Source organism: Vicugna pacos, chromosome 2 (assembly GCF_048564905.1).
Source record: "Vicugna pacos chromosome 2, VicPac4, whole genome shotgun sequence".
Taxonomy (NCBI): Eukaryota; Metazoa; Chordata; class Mammalia; order Artiodactyla; family Camelidae; genus Vicugna; species Vicugna pacos.
This window is the reverse complement of record NC_132988.1, coordinates 47306847-47326273: the sequence shown is the minus strand read 5'-3', so window position 1 is coordinate 47326273 and position 19427 is coordinate 47306847. Positions and strand designations below refer to the sequence as shown.

Here is a 19427-nt window from a genome sequence, read left to right as displayed (position 1 = left end):
AAACAAATGTATATGAATACAGTGATGCTCTAACAAAATGATCCTATTCAGAAGTACATTAACTGATTATTTATATGGCTCACAAAAGTTTATAGTTATTTCCTCAGTCCCAATGCACCAGAATTTAACATTTTCATGAAGAAATTAGCAACAAAGGTTTCAATCTTCTCTGTTGTGCTAGGCAAGGAAAGTCATCAACAATTAGAAATATAGCTCCTGACATCAAAGAGTGTGAAATCTAATTATTCTGATTTTTAAAATGAATCTTTCAGTAAGCAGAATTCTGTTTTTATAATTATGTATCCATGTTTTAAAACAACATGCAGAATAACCTACATATCCATTCATTTCATTTCCATTAACCTTAGGAAAAGATTTAATGGTATTTTAGAAAATTATACATAACCATTTATTTTACAAATACTATCAACACTTCAGGAAGAAAAAAAAAGCTACAGTCTTCTTAAAAAGAAAGATGGAAATAATTAAGTCTGCTAAACAGACTCTTCCTCACTAAAGAATAAAGCCATAACTTCTTTCCCTCTAGAATCCAAGAATGCAGAAAATGTTACTACAACATAACTGATTAAATGCCAGTCAGGAAGATAAAATCTTGACAAAGTTCAAGATGTTAAGCTGCCATATGCTATATGGGCAGTTCACAGGGAATAGTCAACTTATCTCCTACCCACCCCCAAATAATACAAACAAAATAAAAAACACTCAACAGTTGGCCTGACTTTTTTTTTTTAACTTGTTTGTTCTTTACAAAGAAACAAAAGAATCTTGTGACAAAGTACAACTTACCTACAAACAACACAGGCCAATCCCATTTCCATGGCAAAATCATCAGCACTGGTCTCCTCAAAGCTGGAAAGGTCAGCCATAGCTAAATCCTTGCTGGTTTGGACAGTAATGGGGGAGGAGCGTGTCTCTGGTTTCTCCAGTTTAGGTTTCTTTGGAATATCAGCTCCTTCAGTGGTATCTGATTTCATCTATAAAAAGCATCCAATCAGAAATTAACACGTTACAGTAAACTTTAAATCACTGAGAGATGGATAAGATAGACAGTGTGCAATGATCAAGTCCACTAGACAGATATTTTCACATTGTTAGGGACAGATTACAAACCAAAGACCTGCCAAAGTTTTATAATAAGTTCATAATCAGTATGTTAAAAGAAACCAACAAGGTAGAAATACATAAATCAGAACAGTTTAGCATGCATCTATATTTCTCTTTGTACTCTTTCATCCATTAAAGACTCCTGGAACTTCAGTGGATTTACTTACACTTCCTCTTCTTTTTCACTCATTGTGTTTTGAATTGAGAAGCCACAGCACTAATAATGCTATTCTTAAGGCTATTTTTTTATTTTAAATATTTAAAATTATAAACTACTGATAATTAAAATATATTGAAAAAAAGCAAATAATGAAATGTTACCAGTTGTCCAGGCTTAACACATTGCCATACTTGCTTCAAAGCAAATTCTGGCTCCTCTCTTTAAGATATAAATGTCATAGATACATCTGTCAGATTGCCAAAAATTAAAAAGTCTGATAAGACATGGAGAATTTGGAATTCTTATACTCTATTGGTCAGAATATAAATTCAGTACATCTACTTCTGCCCAATAAAGTTGAAGATGTACCTACCCTATCACATCCACTCACAGAAATATATTCTACAGAAACTATCACCATGTGCACGAAGAGATACATGTAAGCAGTTCACTGAAACTCCACTGTAATAGAGAAAAAGGAGAATTGAGCTGATTGCTTAGCAGTAGGGGAATGGGTAAACTGATTTATTCACAGAATGAATATTACATGGTAGCTGAAAAAAATGCTCAGATATTCATGTATCAGGATAGATAAAATTCAAAAGCACACTGTTGAAGAGAAAAAGTTGCCAAAAGATATATATATGTACAGTATGATACCATTTATATACATTTAAAAGCACAAAAACAATACAATATAGTTTACAAATAGCCAATATTTAGAAAAAGTATGAAAACACTCTACCTTGAGGCAGAGGTTACTATTTTTAAATGTATTTTTTACGAAGTGTTAAAATCCTAATAATTAACTATGTGCAGAAATCATTCAAAATCAAGAGTTATCTGTAACTCTATTAACGTACATGTCAATCAGTAACAAATTTCATTTAGTCATTTATATCTTTATATTACAAAGATATTTTGTGTCTTTATTCTTTCCTCACCATCTTTTCCTTTCAACAACTGTCACACCTTTGAGTTACAGATTAAAGTTTATACATGAAATGAATACATCCTCTAGGGCTCAAATATTTGTTAACAATGACTTCAGTAAGTGGTTTAAAAATGTTTCTAAATTTTAATTATTTTTCAAAAAACCAACATCTATAATTATGAAAATATATTTATTGAGTGATTATTATGTAATTTTACCCACTATTATATACAAAAAGTAAGCACCGAACATTGTTTCTGCCTGTAAACAATGGACTGATTGGCTAATTTACTAGAGTAAAATAAAATCTTACTTTATCAGCAGGTCTCTTTTCACCTTCCTTCTTTACCTTTTCAGTTGTGAGGACCTTGCCATTATTATTGCCAGAAGGAAGACTGGATGTTGTTTTGGGCTCTTGCTTAATGGAAACAGTTTTTGTGCTTGAAATTTTGGGTGGCTCCACATCCTACAGGTGAAATTAAAACAATATCCGTAATTAAATATTCAGACTATTTAATATATTATTAAAAATAGATCATAAATCTAAACAATTTTCAATTAAAAATTAAGACATCATGTTGTGATCAATGTATTGTCTTTTTTAAAGCAACTTCATTGAGAAATAACTGATATACGAACTGCACCTATTTAAAGTGTAAAATTTGGTAAGTTTCACTACATAGTTTCACACGTAAGAAGCCATCATTACAATCAGCATAATGAACACATCCATCATCCCTCAAAGTTTCCTTGTGGCCTTTGGCTATCACTCTTAGAAGGAGACATCCCAAAAAAATAAGCCTCCCTGAACTGCTTCTGTAACTATAGATCACTTTGCATTTTCTAGAAATTTATATAAATGGAATCATGCAGTATATACTCTTTTTTCTGGCTTCTTTCACTTAGCATGTTAATTTTGAGATTCATCAAAGTTGTTGAATGTATAAAAAGTTCATCCCTTATGTTGCTGAATAGCATTCCATTGAACATACCATGATCTGTTTATTTGTTTACCTATTGATGGACATTTGGGTTGTTTACAGTTTGGGGTTGTAACAAATAAAACTGTTATGAACGTTCATGTACAAAACTTTATATGGACATATACTTTCATTTCTCTAGAATAAATGTCTAGGAGTGGAATGCCTGGATCGTATGATAGGTTTATGTTTAACTTTATAAGAAACTGCCAAACCATGTTCAAAAGTGGTATACCATTTTATATTTTCATCAGGAGTATATGAGACCCAGTTCCTTCACATCCTCACATCCTCATCAGCATTTAGTATGGCCAATCTTTTTAATTTTTGACATTTTAATAGGTATGTAGTGGCATATCACTGTAGATTTATTTTACATTTTCCTAATGGCTACTGATGTTACATTTCTTCAAGTACTTATTTGCCATACATTTATCTTCTTTGGTAAAGTGTTTGTTAAAAATTTTTGCCCATTTGAAAAAAAAAGGGTTGTTTTATTATTGAATATAATTCTTCATAGATTCTGGATACAAGCTCTTTATCAGATACATGATTTGCAAATCTTTTCTCTCAGTCTGTGGCTTGTCTATTCTTTCTGTTTTAAACTTGTAATCCTTCTTATTATTACTGCTTTGCTGATGTATATATTTGCTATCTGTTGTTAATAGTATAAAAAGCTTTTGCATATAGTAGCTCATTGGAATTATTCCCAATTTTTATGTTGGAATTACATTTGGACAGACAGTTATTAATGTTTATAAGCACACCACTGCCTCCAGGTGACTCTCACCAGTTCTAGAGATGAAAATGTTCAGCTAAAAATTAAAATTAAATGAACCTGCATTTTAAAAATACCTAGCAGAGAATTTTCTCTAAACTGACCAAGAGAAGTTAATATCAGTTATAAATCTAAGGGTGGGAGGTTTTTTAATTGCAACAAACTTCTCATGTACTTAAACAGATGAGTTTCCTTCTGTTTTAGAATCTCAAAATACTGCTTCTTCAGTAATAATATGAATTTCCTATTTGGATAATATCAATATTCAGTGCAGAATGAATTTGTTGGTGTATTTTGTTGAAATTTATTAGTTTGGTAGGCTTAAGCTCATTGAACCTACCAGAATGAGAATGGTGAAACAAATGAAGTCACAATGGCTCCATTATTCAAAAATCAATAGAAAAAGGTTTATGAATACTAGAGTTAGTGTTAAAAGAAGGCTGGCAGCAAAATTTCAGTTTTCTTGGATGCTAAGTCTGGGATGTGGCCTGTTTTGAGTTTGAGATTCTGGATTAGACTGAGCTAGTCATGGAATTCTGTCTTCTTCTCAGTTTGGTATGGGTGACTTGGAGTTTCAAGGCTACAGCTTTAGAAAGGTTTGAAAGAATGCCTTACTAGGTATTAGAGAATATAGTAAGAGCTGCCAGTCACTAAGAGCCTATTATGTACCAGGTAGATACTGCACTAGGTGACTGACATATTTTCTCTTTAAATTTTCATAACTTTGTAAGGTAGTTCTTATTAGCCTCATTTTACTAATAAAGAAACAGAGGCTGGGTAAAATGTTACTATACCTCAGTTTCCTTATTATAAAATGAAAATAAATAATTTCTATCTCAAAGGATCACAATTAATTATACACATATACCACTCAGAAAAGTACCTGGGACACTATAAATGTTCAAGATATGTTACAGATCACCACACTAGTAAGAGGTAAGCTGGGATTTAAAACAACTTGTCTGGTTCCAAAATGTATATTCTTTTTACATAAAGCTGCTTGGCCACTTTGTTATTATCACAACTGGAACTACATAGCTCTCATAGTTTATCCATACCTTCTTTTTTCCTTAAATTATCCTATCCACATTTAATATACTTCATTGCAAAATCTCTGTCCTTTTACTTCAATATTTTTTGCTCCTAAAACATTAGGGAATAATTACAAGTTATGTTTCATTCAGCTGCTTAAAAAAAATCTGATAATAAAGAACTAGAAATTGAAATATATCTTTAACAAGTGGGTTTCCATACACATAAAGTAGTAGAACAGAATATCCCCCATTCCCAGCTAACTTTTCTATATAGTGTAACAGCTCTCTGAAAGCTTGAAGGAAGAAAAGAACACTATAAAATATAATTTCTTCATGCCACAAGAAAATGATTATTTTGGCAAAGAGATTGTTTTGAGATCATCGAAATGTTAACACTGTTTTACTATAGGCTTTACAAAACTCCCTTCAAGCTTTTTATTCAGATAGGTACCTTTTGAGAAGGACGGTAACTTGAATCAATGCCCCGAGCCAAAGATTCATCCAGTAGTGCTTTCAACTTTTCAGCAGAATCCTTACTCTTTGAATGTAAGAAGCCTAGTGCTTTCAAAAAAATGGGATCAAGTTCCAAGTTCACAGTAGCAGCCATAGCAGACACCTGAATAAAAAAAAAAAAGAGGGGAAAGTAATTTACAGACAATGGTCAATAATCTATGTCAAAGTTCATCTATTTTGTTCCTTTGTTTATAATAGGTAATAGTCTGTACATGATAGAAAATTCCAAATGTTCTAAGGGTTATTACAGATATAAGTAAATTTCCTTCTTGTCCCTGACTGGTATTATCTATTACTTTTCTCCAGAAGCAAGAACATTATCAATTTTCTTTGTATCCATATCCATGGCAAAATTTTAAATCCAGATAAGCACCTCCCTGCTACAGAGCCCCTTCCTAACACTGTTTTGAAATAACACGCTTACAATTCAGCACACAGGAACTTAATCTGTTTTAAGTCAAGTTTACTACATACATATATCAAAAGCTCTTCTCTCAAACCTTTTATTTCCATTATATATATATATATTAAAAAAAAAAAGGTTGGGGGAAGGGTGTCACCAGAGGGCAACAGTCAGAGAATGCATTAAGCAATGAGCTATAAAGGTCACTGCTGAAGCTTTTACATCAACTATCCTTTTTTTTTTCCTCCTTAGTTCTCATCCCCAATCTCGAATGCCTCAGAAAACATACTAACAATAATCTTACTGCATCACATTTAGATCTCACACATTAACCTACTTTGAAAAAGGTCTCTGACAAGTGGTGCCATACTATATACATATCTCCCACAGGGTCTATGATATTCAATGTGTCCCATGGAGCTTAAAAAATAGTGAAGATACACATCAAAGGCTTATGAAATTTTAAAACATTAAAAAGTTTTGTTTTCAGCTAATACCAATGCTGTCATATGGTTCTACTTCTGGTGTCACTTTTTCAAACACTTATTCAGGCAAGGAATAAAATACTTTATTTTATTAAAACAAAAATGTATACTTTGTATTCAATCCTTTGATCAGCATTCTAGAGTTTGAAATTATCTTCTATCCTCAAGGTAAATATTATAAGAATGCAACGCACTTGCACTGCTAGAGTTAAGGATCTGTCACCAGTTCCACGTTAATCTCTCATTTTCAGGGGTTTACAAAGCCATTGAAACTTGCTATAGGTTGAATCTTGGCATAAGAAAGCTCAGCTTGAAAATGGATTTTGTTTGTTCCTTCCCCATCTACTTCCCTCCTTAATCCCTCTCCAATTTTTATAGGAAACATACACACACACATACCCTACTAGGCTTTTAAAAAAGTTTTAAAGAAGGTATTAGGTATCTATCTGATAGCCACAAAATTACTGTCAAATTTCGTGCTCTACTCAATCACCCATGAGAAGGGGTCCAAAGGTCAATACTAAAAGAAAAATAACCTACCTCAAACAGTTAATAAAAGTTGAGAAGCAACCTCTGTCACTTCTTAAGATTGTATTATTACAAACATCATCAAAAATAATGATAGGTACAGAAATGTATTTTTAAAAAATTTACTCATGAGGCTGGTCACCATTTACATTCTGAGGAGAAAAGAGCTCCTCATTAAAAGGTCCATGATGAAAAGGAGTAAGGCTGCCATGCCTCCTGAGTGCACAAGGGAAGACAGCCCAGTCTTTCTGCTCACCTAACTTTTTAAAGCTAAACAGCATAGCAGTTTACTTACAACAATCTGTATTATGAGGTACTGAAAAGACTGACACTTAGAAGAATCCTTTTAATATATTAGAAAAAGCAAAGTATTTATTGTTACATATTTCCATAATCATAGATAAAAGGTTTACATTATAGATTAGGTAACAAGAGTCAGCACCTAGATTACAAGACTACAGATCATGTCATCAGCACCAACTAGGAGCCAGTTCTTTTTATATGAACTTGCAATTTATTTTTATAATGAATAGACTTTATACCCATGCCCTAAATTATTAACATGTCCCTCTAGCCAGTGGTCTTCCCAGTAGAATACAGAGAAAAAAATATTAGAATTTCTTTTGATTTTTAATCTTTTAGTAAAAAAAAAAAATAAAGTGTACAGAATGATAGTAGTACATGCATACAACTGGTAACTAAATACACACATAAGCAAGTGTGCTCAATTTTTTCACTCATGGAATAAATGATGAGGGAAGTCTGGAGGCCAATGCTGTAGCCTATCTAGCAAATTCCAGTTTCCCTTTCCCTATTACATATGCATAGTGGCTGCTTTAAGATACAGATTACCTTCCACTTGAAAATCCCTCCAGTACTCCCATTCAGCTCAGCTCTTTCCCTTCCCCACGTTAACTTCATTACTAGCTGCCCATCATCTTCTAGCCCCTACTCATTACCAACACATTCCTGTGTATTCCCCACTGTTTCCTCAAGCACTCCTTTTATCTCTTTACCTTTACTATTGCCCATTGGCCCCACAGACACCACCTCTTTTGCAACCTTCTCTCAAGTAGTGTTCCTTTGATTTGTTCCTACTGAAAGAGCAAAGAGAGGTCTACAGAGACCTCACTCCACATTGCTGCTTTTGGAATAATATTCCATAACCACCACTCATCAATATCTTTTCTTGAAATCCACACCTGCATTTTCACTGTTGCTCATGTACAGAACATTTGCACCAGTTCATCTTCTTCCTTTCTTCCTGCCATCATCTTTGGTAATTTTAACATCGTTAGTGATGATCTTCTCCAACTTCCTGCACCAGGTTTATTTAGATCTTCAATCCCAAGAAGCTTCATACTCAGTCACTGAAACTTGCAACCTGCCATAACTATTCTCCTCTTTGACTACAATCAATTATCCTTATACACTACAGTCTTACATCACTCTATCTCTTCTACTGCTTTGACCCAGGAGCCTCTGCAGGCTTCCAAGTCAATTTTCTTTCTTTTAAAAAATTTCCTTACTCCTATTCATCTCTACTTTGAATTTATAGCAGCCTCCACTTTCTTGTTCCCTCTGCTTTGTCCTTATTGGCACCTGCTTATCCCAACTTTTTTCCCTCACCCAACAGAAAACAGGAGTTGGGCCTAAAATAAAACACTCATGGTTATGGGCTTTACCCTTTATATTTTAGTTTCCCCCCTTACGTTCCCTCCCCCTATTCTATCGCCTTCTCTAATTTCTATCACTTGTCCTTTCTTACTGGCAAACACACATACAGTAAGTAGTCCCCCTTTACCTGTGGTTTCACTTTCTGACATTTTCATTACCCACAGTCAGAAAACACTAAACGGAAAATTTCAGAAGTAAACAATTATACGTGTTAAGTTGCACGCTGCTTTGTATAGCATGATGAAATCTGTCGCTGGCCCAGTCTGTCCTGCTTAGGATATGAATCATCCCTTTGTCCAGTGAATCCCAACCATTAGTCAGTAGCCAGCGTGGATATCAGGCTGTCAGGGTATCACAGTGCTAGTGTTCAGGTCACCCTTAGTTTGCTTAATAATGACCCCAAAGACCCAGAGTAGTGATGCAGGCAATTCACATATGGCAGAAAAACTGCAAAGTGCTTTCTCTAAACGAAAAGGTGAAAGTTCTCAACTTAGTAAGAAAAAAATTGGATGCTCATATGCTGAGGTTTCTAAGACCTATGGTAAGAATGAATCTTCTATTTGTGAAATTGTGAAGAAGGAAAAAGAAATTTGTGCTAGTTTTGCTGTCGCACCTCCACCTGCAAAAGTTATAGCCACAGTGCATGATAAGTGCTTAGTTCAACTGGAAAAGGCATTAAATCTGCAGGTGGAGGACATGAACAGAAAACGTGTTCCGATAGGTGGCAATGTGTTGGGCCAGAAAGCACAGATTCAGGAATAGTTTTAAACCAAAAATAGAAGAATTACTGGAGAGGCTGTGTCTGCCAATGAAGAAGCCACTGTCACATTTCTGGCAGAGTTGAAGAAGCTAAAGAGAGAGACCACGTTCATGTATCTTTTACTGTAGTATATTATTATAATTGTTCTAGTTTACTATTAGTTACTGTCGTTAATCTTTCACTGTGCCTAATTTATTAATAAAAATTTATAAGATGTATGTATGTGTAGGGAAAAACACAGTATATGTAGTGTTTGATACTGTCAGTGGTTTCAGGTATCCACTGGGTGTCCTGGAACATATTCCCCATGGACAAGAGGGGTACTACTGAATAGTGAAAGAAATTATTTTCCTTCTACTCAAGTTCTACAGAGGTCAGCAACTGTCATGTAAATCTGTCAATCTATCTTCCTTACTATTTCCAAAAATATTTTCCTGGAGTTATACCAAATCATGTTACTTCTGTATAATTCTTTCCTGTATATTCTAAAATCCATGACAAAAACAGACCATGAAAGATCCATATAATTCTTACTGTGGATTAGAATTCTAGAAAACCAAGCCCTAGGTGTATGTAGATAGATATAAATATATACAAGAAATTTAATGCTTTAAACGTAGGTTTAACTTAAAATCTAGATGTTGCTTTAAAAAAAGAAGAATGTCAGAAAACTAATAATAATCTCTACTCTAAAAAATGTCAATGACCTAGGAAGGCGGTATTAGTGGTGTTGGTGGGAGAGAATTCTTAGCTTATGCCAGGTATTGCCTACAGCACATGCATATAAGTAACAGAAATTCACACTTATAAACAATGATCTTTTTTCTCCATCTCTTTTTATTCTTCATGGTCCAGGCTTTCAAAGACTCTCTTCTAAGGTCTTTAAGCACCCCTGCCACATAGTCCTATAGTTTCATCTATTTCATAGCCACCCTTCTTATTTACCTTCTCCCTGTCTGCACCCAAACTCTAAGTGCAGCTGAGAGGAATACAAACACTCTGTATCTTCAGAGTCACCAATCTCATCAAGGCACTCAATACAACTTAGCAATCCTATTGTCTCTCTGGTCAACTCACTTTCTCACTTTCTGCGAAGACCAGTCATACCTTCTCCATTTGCCTTGAAATGCTTCTCTTTCTTAGTAGGCAGATCTACTTCACAGAGAAAACAGAAACTGTCAGGGAGGAACTAAATCAACTTCCTGCCACCACATCTACAAACTTACCTGTACCAATTCTTTCCTCTTCCGCACCTGTTAAATAATAGGGTGGCTCTCCATGTAATGCCACCTGTACCTGGAGCCTATCTCCCATGCTCTGAAACCTTAAGCTATGAATTACTCCTATGTCTCCTCCATACCCTCAAACCTCCCTCCCTAGCCTCTTTCTTTCTACTGCCTTCTTTTCATTGACATTTAAATATCTTCTATCCTGTTTTCTTTATTTTATAGCAAAACTTCCTAAGAAAGTTACCTACATTTTATATTCCTTTTCTTCATTCCTTTCATTTATGCTGTACTTCCTGCAATTTGGCCTTGTCCCACCATTCCATGGAAATATTATCACCAAAGTATACACAGCCTTAAGCAGGTAAATATAATAAATACTGTTTTTTCCTCCTACTTTCTCATTCTTTTTTGAAAGCTCCTCCTGTTCCTTTAAACAAAAATGAGTTCCTCAAGGTTAGGTTCTGAATATCTTCTTATTTCTCTCTACATCTTCTTAAAATGTGTCCTTTGGATCAGCAGCAATAGGCATTACCTGGGAACCTGTTAGAAATTCTAATTCTTGGTCTAGACAACCAGACCTACTAAAAAAAAAAAAAAAAAAAAAAAAAAAAAAAAAAAAAAAAAAAAAAAAAAACCTGGGAGTGGGACCCAGAAATCTGTATTAAATCTTTCAGGTGGTTCTGATCTACTCTAAAGTTTGAGAATTACTGCCCTAGAAAATTTGAACTACACCCTTTTGCCAGTAATTATAAATTTCTCTCTTCATTCTCCAGCCCATGTGTCTCTTCTAATCTCCAACTACCAGCTTCACTTGGATATCTCACTGGTGCCTCCTATACAACATATCCCTAACAGAGCCACTCATAAACTCTTCTCCCAACCAGTTCTTCCCCTAGTATTCCCTCTCAAATACTTTACTGCTCCAGCCAGAAACCTGAGACTTTCCACCCCACCTCCCATTCAATCACCAAACCTCTTAAGTATATTTCAAATTCACCTACCTTTTTCAATCCTTACAAGTACCACCCTAGACCAAGGTACCACCATCCATCTTTATCTGGCCTAAAGCTTAATCAGTCTCCCCACAACTACTCTTGTTCCCCTCCAAATCTTCTCTATCATTCACTTGCTTAAAACAGTCCTTTTCACTTCTTATTGTCCAAAGGTTAAAGAACAAGATTCTTAAAAGGTCTCTAATGCCCTACATGATCTAGTAATACATATAAAGCAGTTACAACAGTACCTGGCACAGAGTACAAATGCTCATTACATGTCACCTAGTATCCCAAGCTACTCCCACTCTGTTGCAGCCCCATGACTTATTTCAAGTCTTTCAACATATACTCTTTTCTACCTCAGCTTTAATATAAAGTGTCCCTTGCCTCATCTTATTCATCCTTCCAGCCTCAGTTTTTTTCTGCACATTCCCCTAACAAAATAAGAAGTCTTCCAGTTACATAGTTCCAAACATACTGTACTTATTCATCATAGTTACTACACTGGTCATCATGTAAACAGGGTTTGTCTTTTTCACTAGAATGTACGTTCCATGAGGACCAGCACTGGACTGACATTACCTACTGCTGTAATCTATCTGTCTAGGCAGACAGCGGGGACTCAGTAAATGCTGGCCAAGTGAGTACATGTTTTTCACTTTCTCATTCAAAAACCTTTGTCCTGCACGAGTTCAAGAGTTCTGTTATACTCAGCTTTCCTGGGTTTCCGTTTCTATATTGGCTACTCTTTCTCTGGCTCATCTCATCTCCATCACTCTTTATATTGACCAAATATCTGTCCTTGTCTATTTTCTTTAGTTCTGCTACCAATTTCTTCCTTGGTAATCTTATACATATCATGTTTTTAACTATCACCTGTGGGCAGATGATTTCGTATGTTTATCCCCATTCCAATCTCTCTTAAGCTCGAATCCCACGTTTCCAATTGCTTAGTAGACATGTCTATCTGGTTGCCCTAATGGTATCTCAAATTCAATTATAACTGAAATTAAGATTATGAATATCTTCCCTTCAAAGCTCCTTGTCCTAAACTTTCTTTCAGTAAATGACACACTCTCTATTTATCAGGTCTGAGGCCTAAATCTTTGCCCCAATGAGTCATCCTCAATTCCTTATATCTAAACAATCAGCAGCCCTTTCCTTTGAATTCTGACTCTGCTAAACATTTCTCATTTGTTCCTCATTTTCCATTTCCACTGGTACTACTCAGATTCAGTTCTCTATTAGCTTTTCGTACTATAGCGATAATCTAGTTATTCTCCTTGACTTCAACACTGTTGCCATATTAATGTTCCTGCAACATGTCTTTCTCCCTTCCTTCCTTCCTTGTTTCTTCCCTCCTTCCCTCTTTCTTTCTTCCATTTTCCTCCTTAAAAATTAAGGTTCCCATTGCCTTCAAAATAAAGCCCAATTTCTTGGCCTAGCATTTAAAAAGATTCAGTAACTGGCACAAAAATTTTAATTCTTCATCCCCAGATCTTCGTTAGAGCACAGCCATTAGCTAGCCTTGCTACTTCTACTCATTTTTTCTCTGTCTGGGAGGCTTTTTATTCATTCATATATTTCCAAATTCTATCAAGACCCAGCTCAAATACCACTTTCATGCGGACTCTACTCACAGCTAGTGTGTCCTTCCCCATCTGCCCCAGTACTACTAAAAATCTTGCCCCCTAGGATATCTCAAAGTGCTTTCTCATGGTACTGGAATTTCCTACCTTGAACCATACTTTTTTGGGGGCACATGTGTTATATTCTCTATAAAACTCTGAGTACTTTAAGGGGAGAGGCTAGCTTTCTTGCCTATCACTTTGCTATTTTGCAAAGTACCACAAAATAACGGCTATAGAATTACTAGAGATCAAAGTATAATGGCCTTTCCTCTCCTACACAATTTTAAACATTTCCAAAGTCCCTTCGCCAAAAGCAACAAAAAAGAAACTGAAAGCCATCCCACCCCGCCAAAATCCTCAAACATCAAAAAGCAAAAACAATACAAAACAAAAAAACACCGCTTTCATGACTGGGGACTTGTACAATGTTCCTATCTGCAACTCTCTTCGCAATTCTTTATCTGACTTAAATTCAGTAATCCCACCAGATTGTAAACTCCATGCAATCAGGGGCTTGTTTTATTCACTGTTATATACCTAGTGCTCGGAATTTAATAAATTCTCAAAAAATTTGTTGAGAGAATGAAGTAGGTTTCGTTTAAATGTCACTTTCTAGGGCTCCTGTGATTTCTCCAACTTAAATTAGGCATTCACATATAAATATATGCTTTCCTCTAGATCCCATTTCCCACCCTACATGCCAATCTTCTAAAAAGTCCAAAACTGACAATTTGCATCTGTATGAGATGAAGGAAATTGAACCTCATCACGCAGAGTTCAGTATTAGGGTTGCCATCTCATAACGGCTCTAGAAAGCTTTGCCTCTTTTGTCTTTGCAAGCTCTTGCAACTCCTTCTAATAAACAGGCTTTCAAAGATGCTGCCCTTTTCATTCGTCCACTGAGTTCTGGGTCCTGGATTACACTGATACTTAGGCACACGTCTGGAAACGTAGAGGCGGAAAGACCTTGAATCCAAACCAACCAAGTAATAGAGAATATGAAAATCAGCCGCAGCGGCTCAGAAAAGGAATGCCAATCTTCAGACTGAAGGCAGGACACCCCGAAGGCCTAGCACGGGGTAAGGTCCTTGACTTGTGAGCCCGAGAGAAGGTGAGGCAGAACGAGGGAGGTGTACAGAAATGTCATCAAAACCTTCCGAGGAAGGTCCGAGACAGGGTTCCAAGGACCTGGTCCCTGGGGCCGTGCCCCTAGTCCGCGTGCCCCACACGCAACACCCTCACAATCCTCAGTGAAAGGGGAGAGTGTTCAGCCTGGGCACTCGACCACCTGCAAATTACGAGGTTCCCCTACAGGGAAGGAGGAAACTAAGACCTCACGGAACTAACTCTCCCACTTTGCCCCTCGAGAAGGCCTCGAGGCTCCCGGAGGCGGCTGGGAGCCGAGGAGCTCGTCTCAACTCACCGCTCCGCCCGGGTGCTCCGTCGGTTCCCGGTAGCCAGACGAACCGGTCCTGCACCGGCGGGTTCCGACAGTGAGAAAACAAAGGTTCCCACATCAGGGTCGACGGAGGAATCTTTTGGCTGTGCGACGCTAGGAAGTGACGTAATTCCTCTCCTTCCGGTCCGCCGGATTATGAATGACGGACAGTTGTGCTGTTACCCTGATGCGCTGCCTGCTGTTTCTCTCCGGTCTCGTGGGCTGCGAATGGTCAGCGGGTGAAGACTCCCTGAAGCAGCCTCGCGAATCCCGGCTCCGGCGGGGCGGGAATGCGCTGGCGGCCCGTGTCGCCGACACACTCACGCACCCTCCCTGCCTGGCCGCGCCTCTGCGACCAGGTAAGGAGGGCGCTCGGGCCGCCGGTTCCGCAGTCTCCGCGACCCCGCTGAGACTCCTCTTTGCATCCGGCGCGACAGGGTCGACGATGCGGGAAGGGTGGGGAGGGTGGAGAGGGCCGGGCCCCGTCTCAGTTTTCCCAAGGCCAGTCCTCATGGCTTCCTCTAGTGATGGGGAAATGGAACAACTTCCAGTCGCAGGAGTCTGTGGGGTCGTTTGCCATTTGCTGCTTAGGGTAGTTTCAAGACCTCTTGGGTCGCGCTTTAACTTCTTTTTACCCCCACTTTGTTTTCCATTCTAGCCCTTCCTTATTGGAGAAAGACCTTGTATGTGAATACTTCCTAACAGTTGCTCCAAAGAACTTACTTCATTTGGGGCCATTTGTTTCTGTTACACTGTCAAAGCAGTGTTTTACTTTGGTTTTAAACTTCTATAGAAAGTTTGAGTTAAACTTGCATGAAAGTTGCTTTGACTTCAAAAACGTTTACAACTACATGTACTTCCCAAAGCGACTCTACCTGGTTTGGATTAGGTGGCTTCATTTTTTCCCCCTTTATTCTCAAATGTCATGATCCCTTAATGGCCATCATCCCATTCCTTGTCATAAGTTCTTGAATGTCAAGGAAATGCCAACATTTAATAATATATCTTGTCCTAAATTATTGATAAAGTAGGCAGAGTACTACTTTTTTCTAAGCTTATCGAGAAACAGCGTTTAAAGGAGAAAATACCAAAGCTGGCAAGAACTAGTGGCGTGACAATTTTAAACATTAACCATGGCCGTTAAATATTGTGAAAATAAATTCTTTGTTATAACTATAACTGAGTGATTTGCTGTCGTATTTAATAAGTACTTAATAAATCACACACTAAGCTCTGTGACTTTAAAAAACTGCCTGGTGGATAGTATACATTACTGATGATTGCCTTAAGCATAGTCGTTTGAAATTATGTTTGAGTCATACTTGAAAGCATCATTTTAAGAAGCCTAACTTCAAAAATAAATCTGTGTCCAAAGCAGTGAGATTTGAAAATTAATCAGTTCCTTTGTTTGTTTGTTTTACACTCCTGTTAACATGTTTGCCTGCTCTAAACAAAACTCAGACTTGAACTTCTGCAGTAGTGGGCCCATCAAGCTTGTTTTTTTGTGTTTTGGCGGGGGGGGGGTGGCGGGGTAGGGGGGGTTCTGGTTTGTTTTTGTTTTAGCCTGTGTTTACTGTGTAGCTTTTGTATTGCCTGTGGCTTGAAATAATAAATACTGAATATCCAATTGGCCTTCCAGTAGCACAATTTAGCAGACCTTGAAGCTTAACAAATTCTGAGGCCAGTCAACTAAAACATCTATAGTATAAACAGCTCCTTAGTATATGTTGTTTTTATCTTCAGGTTTTCAAAGTAGCCTACTGAATTCTGTTTTGATTAGTACTTGGAAAGCAAGGTTTTAAACCATTTAGATCATAATAAGCAGGAGTATTGTTTGCTATGGGGATTCAGTAATTTTATTTCAGGCTTGCTGATGTGTTTTTAACATGTTAGCATTCGTGCTGTAGGTCCTTATTAATTATAAGGTCAGGCTTAGCTGCAAGCATTATGATTCTTTGGCAACAGATGATTCCCTGATTCTCCAGAGAGAAGATGACACACTTCCCTTATGGCTAAGGTTATAGTAAGCTTTTTTTACTTTTAAACTTTTTTTCCCCCCACATCTTGCCCAAATAAGAAAACAGCTAATTTTAATAATAGAATTTTGTCCTCTAAGACTTAACGATATATATTCCCACATTACCTAGTGTAACGAGCACTGAAATAGCTCAGTTTCTTTTCTTTCATTTTTTAACCTTTAATATCTGAAGTAATAGCTGCTAACTAATGCTGTAGAGACAAACTTTTTAAAAAATCTATCTTATTGAAAGAAAATAGTGAGATTTACAACCAAGTACTGTGATTTTTAATGTATAAAACACAAGCTAAGTTCTAATTTTCATAATGTTGAACATTTGATGTAGTAGGGAATTTAAGTGAGTTTCAATTTTAATCTTTAAGAAAAATAAGAGTTTATAATTTTTTCATACTTGTTAACTGCTTTAAACGATTTGTTTTGTACAATATAAGCAGCTATTATTACTGCTGACATCTTTCCAGAACAGTGGGGAGAACTGGCCAGAGAGAAGGGAGCAAGAGGGAGGAGTGGTAAGAGTTCAGGTCAGAGAAAAAGGACAGCTGGGTCACATCAGGCCCTAGAGACCATGATAGGAAATTTGGATTTTATTCTAAGTGTGCTGGGGAGTCATTGGATGGTTGTGAGCAGCGGACATGCTCTGATTTATGTCTTTAAAAGGTCACCCTGACTATTGTTGGAGAATGGACTGTTGTGTGGAGAGTTGGGAAAAATAGTTAATAGGCTTTTGTGGTGGTCTTTGTAAGACCTAATGATGACTTAGACTAAGGTGATATTGGTAGAGGTGCTAAGAAGTTAGATTTAGCATATATTTCAAAGGTAGAAATAGGGTAAGAGAGAAAAGAAAGGTGTTGAGTGAGGCTTCAGAATTATGGACCTGAGCATCTGGGTAAACGGTGTTGCCTTTTTATCATAAAGGGGACTACTTGAAGAAAGAAGAACAGGTTTATAAAACTGCCCAAGTGAAGATGCCAAGTAGTATATAGGAGTCTGAAGTTCAGGGGAAAGGTTGTGGCTAAGATAAATATAGGAGTCATAGATGTTATTTAAACCTATAGCACTGTAAATCACCTTGGACAGTGCTGTTATAGAGTGAGTTGTGGCCCATGGGTCATGGAATCAATTTAGTGAGTACTAACTGCATTAAACACACACACACACACACACACACACACACACACACACACACACACACGGAGGAGAAGAAAGAAAAAGCAGAGTAAACTATCATATGTATCTCCTGTGGTAGGGTATCTCTTCATGATTCTTTTGTTTCAGTTGCATTCAGTGTATAATAACATATTAGAAAGTTGATTTCTTATTGTGTGGCATGATCAAAAATTTGAAAGCCAGTAGTCAAAGGAGTGAGTATAAGTTAAGAATAGGGCAAAGCACTGAGCTACAGGTCACTAAGAGGTCTGAGGAGAATCCAATAAAGGAAACTGGAAAGGAACTACCAAAAAACATAATCCAGTGCTGAGAATTATTAAGTAACTCTACCTTTAGGATGGAGGGTTTTTTTAATCAAGGACAATTGCTTAGAATAACATATTTCTGATGATTTTCACTTTGGGGAAATTGTTGCTGCAATAAAATTGCTTCAAAAATGGTTCAATTTATGAAGTTCATGAAGTAGTGCTATTTATATTAGAAAAATACCTGTTCCTTAATGTTGTCAAATAAAATCCCTTTATAGAATCCATTAATGCTTTTGGATTGATATACAGTTCTTATCCATGTAATGAAAGTAGAATGTACTTTTAAGGATTGAGTAATGTATAAAAGCTCTGTGTGCTGAGCACATAGTTGGTGGACAATAAAATGTAGGTAATATTATTTAGAATTGTATTCTTTGTTCATTTAACATTTATTAAGTTCTTATCAAATTCCAGGCACAGTAATAATTTCTTGTTTAAAAACTAATCAGCTGGTCAATATTTTGTTGCAGTTATGTATTTTTGGTCTTTATTATATTAATATATAACTTACCTGTTATATAATATTTAGTTGCCATAGATCCAGACTTGAATTTTGAGCACAAAAGTTTCAAGCTGTTTTGCAGCTTCTGGAGAAGTATGCTTTTCCCCCCCAATGTTTATTGTTTTTTTTTTCTTACTCTCTCTCTCTATGTATGTGTGTATATATACACACACACATACACATATGCACAGAGTAAAGTAGTAAAATGGTTTCAGATAAGAAAACACCTATAAAATTCACTGCCCCTTTCATAGGGGAAAATTTTATCAACACCAAGATATATTAATTAGAATGAGAATGCAAAAATGTCTGAATTCCTAAAATATTAAACCTGTGACTACTTCATTTGTTTGTAAATATCTTTAAAGTAATGATACCAAGTTATGATACCAAGGCTCAAATATTTTCTTTTTACCTTTTATTCCCTCTGCAACATTCCCAAGCAAACTGGCCTGTCCGGGGAAGAGATGCACACTGCATCAGCTCTGTTCAGCATCTCAAGTTTGTGGTTTTGTCTGCTGCTTTCTCACTCCATCTCAGGAGTAGTTGCAGTGTGGCACCTGTCAAAGCTGAGAAAGAGAAAATGACAGACACTGCTTCTGTGCTTGGCAGGAATGTAATACGGAGTAACAGGAGCTATGCCCCAAGCCTTGTATTGGAGACCCAAAAGGTGATTCTACAGTATCTACCTTTTTAAAGCTCATGACATAAAAGTAATGAGATGAGGAATTCTCTAGTTAGA

General features: G+C 36.6%; 2 protein-coding genes across 7 annotated transcripts in view; one reads left to right on the top strand and one right to left on the bottom strand.

Annotated features, from left to right (window-relative positions):
* The window catches only part of INTS12 (integrator complex subunit 12), a 35037-nt gene extending 20257 nt beyond the window's left edge, over positions 1 to 14780 (bottom strand). For 2 of the 5 annotated variants that reach the window (XR_012059769.1, XM_015249442.3), the window contains exons 1-4: positions 14656 to 14780; positions 5463 to 5627; positions 2533 to 2685; positions 808 to 995 (exon numbers count right to left, since the gene is read on the bottom strand). Coding sequence is in view for 3 of the 5 variants with exons in the window: in XM_015249442.3 (XP_015104928.1) it covers positions 808 to 995; positions 2533 to 2685; positions 5463 to 5618 (497 nt within the window). In the remaining 2 variants the exon portion in view is untranslated. Of the gene's footprint in view, positions 1 to 807; positions 996 to 2532; positions 2686 to 5462; positions 5628 to 8142; positions 8240 to 10454; positions 10530 to 14655 lie in introns of those variants that run through there. The other 3 variants (XR_012059770.1, XM_072939357.1, XM_072939346.1) reach the window with 3 other exon arrangements.
* A 20-nt stretch (positions 14781 to 14800) lies between these two features.
* The window catches only part of GSTCD (glutathione S-transferase C-terminal domain containing), a 106530-nt gene continuing 101903 nt past the window's right edge, over positions 14801 to 19427 (top strand). Inside the window, exon 1 of one of the 2 annotated variants that reach the window (XM_072939333.1) lies at positions 14801 to 15029. The gene's annotated coding sequence lies outside the window, so the exon portion shown is untranslated. Of the gene's footprint in view, positions 15030 to 19202; positions 19356 to 19427 lie in introns of those variants that run through there. The other variant, XM_072939339.1, reaches the window with a different exon arrangement.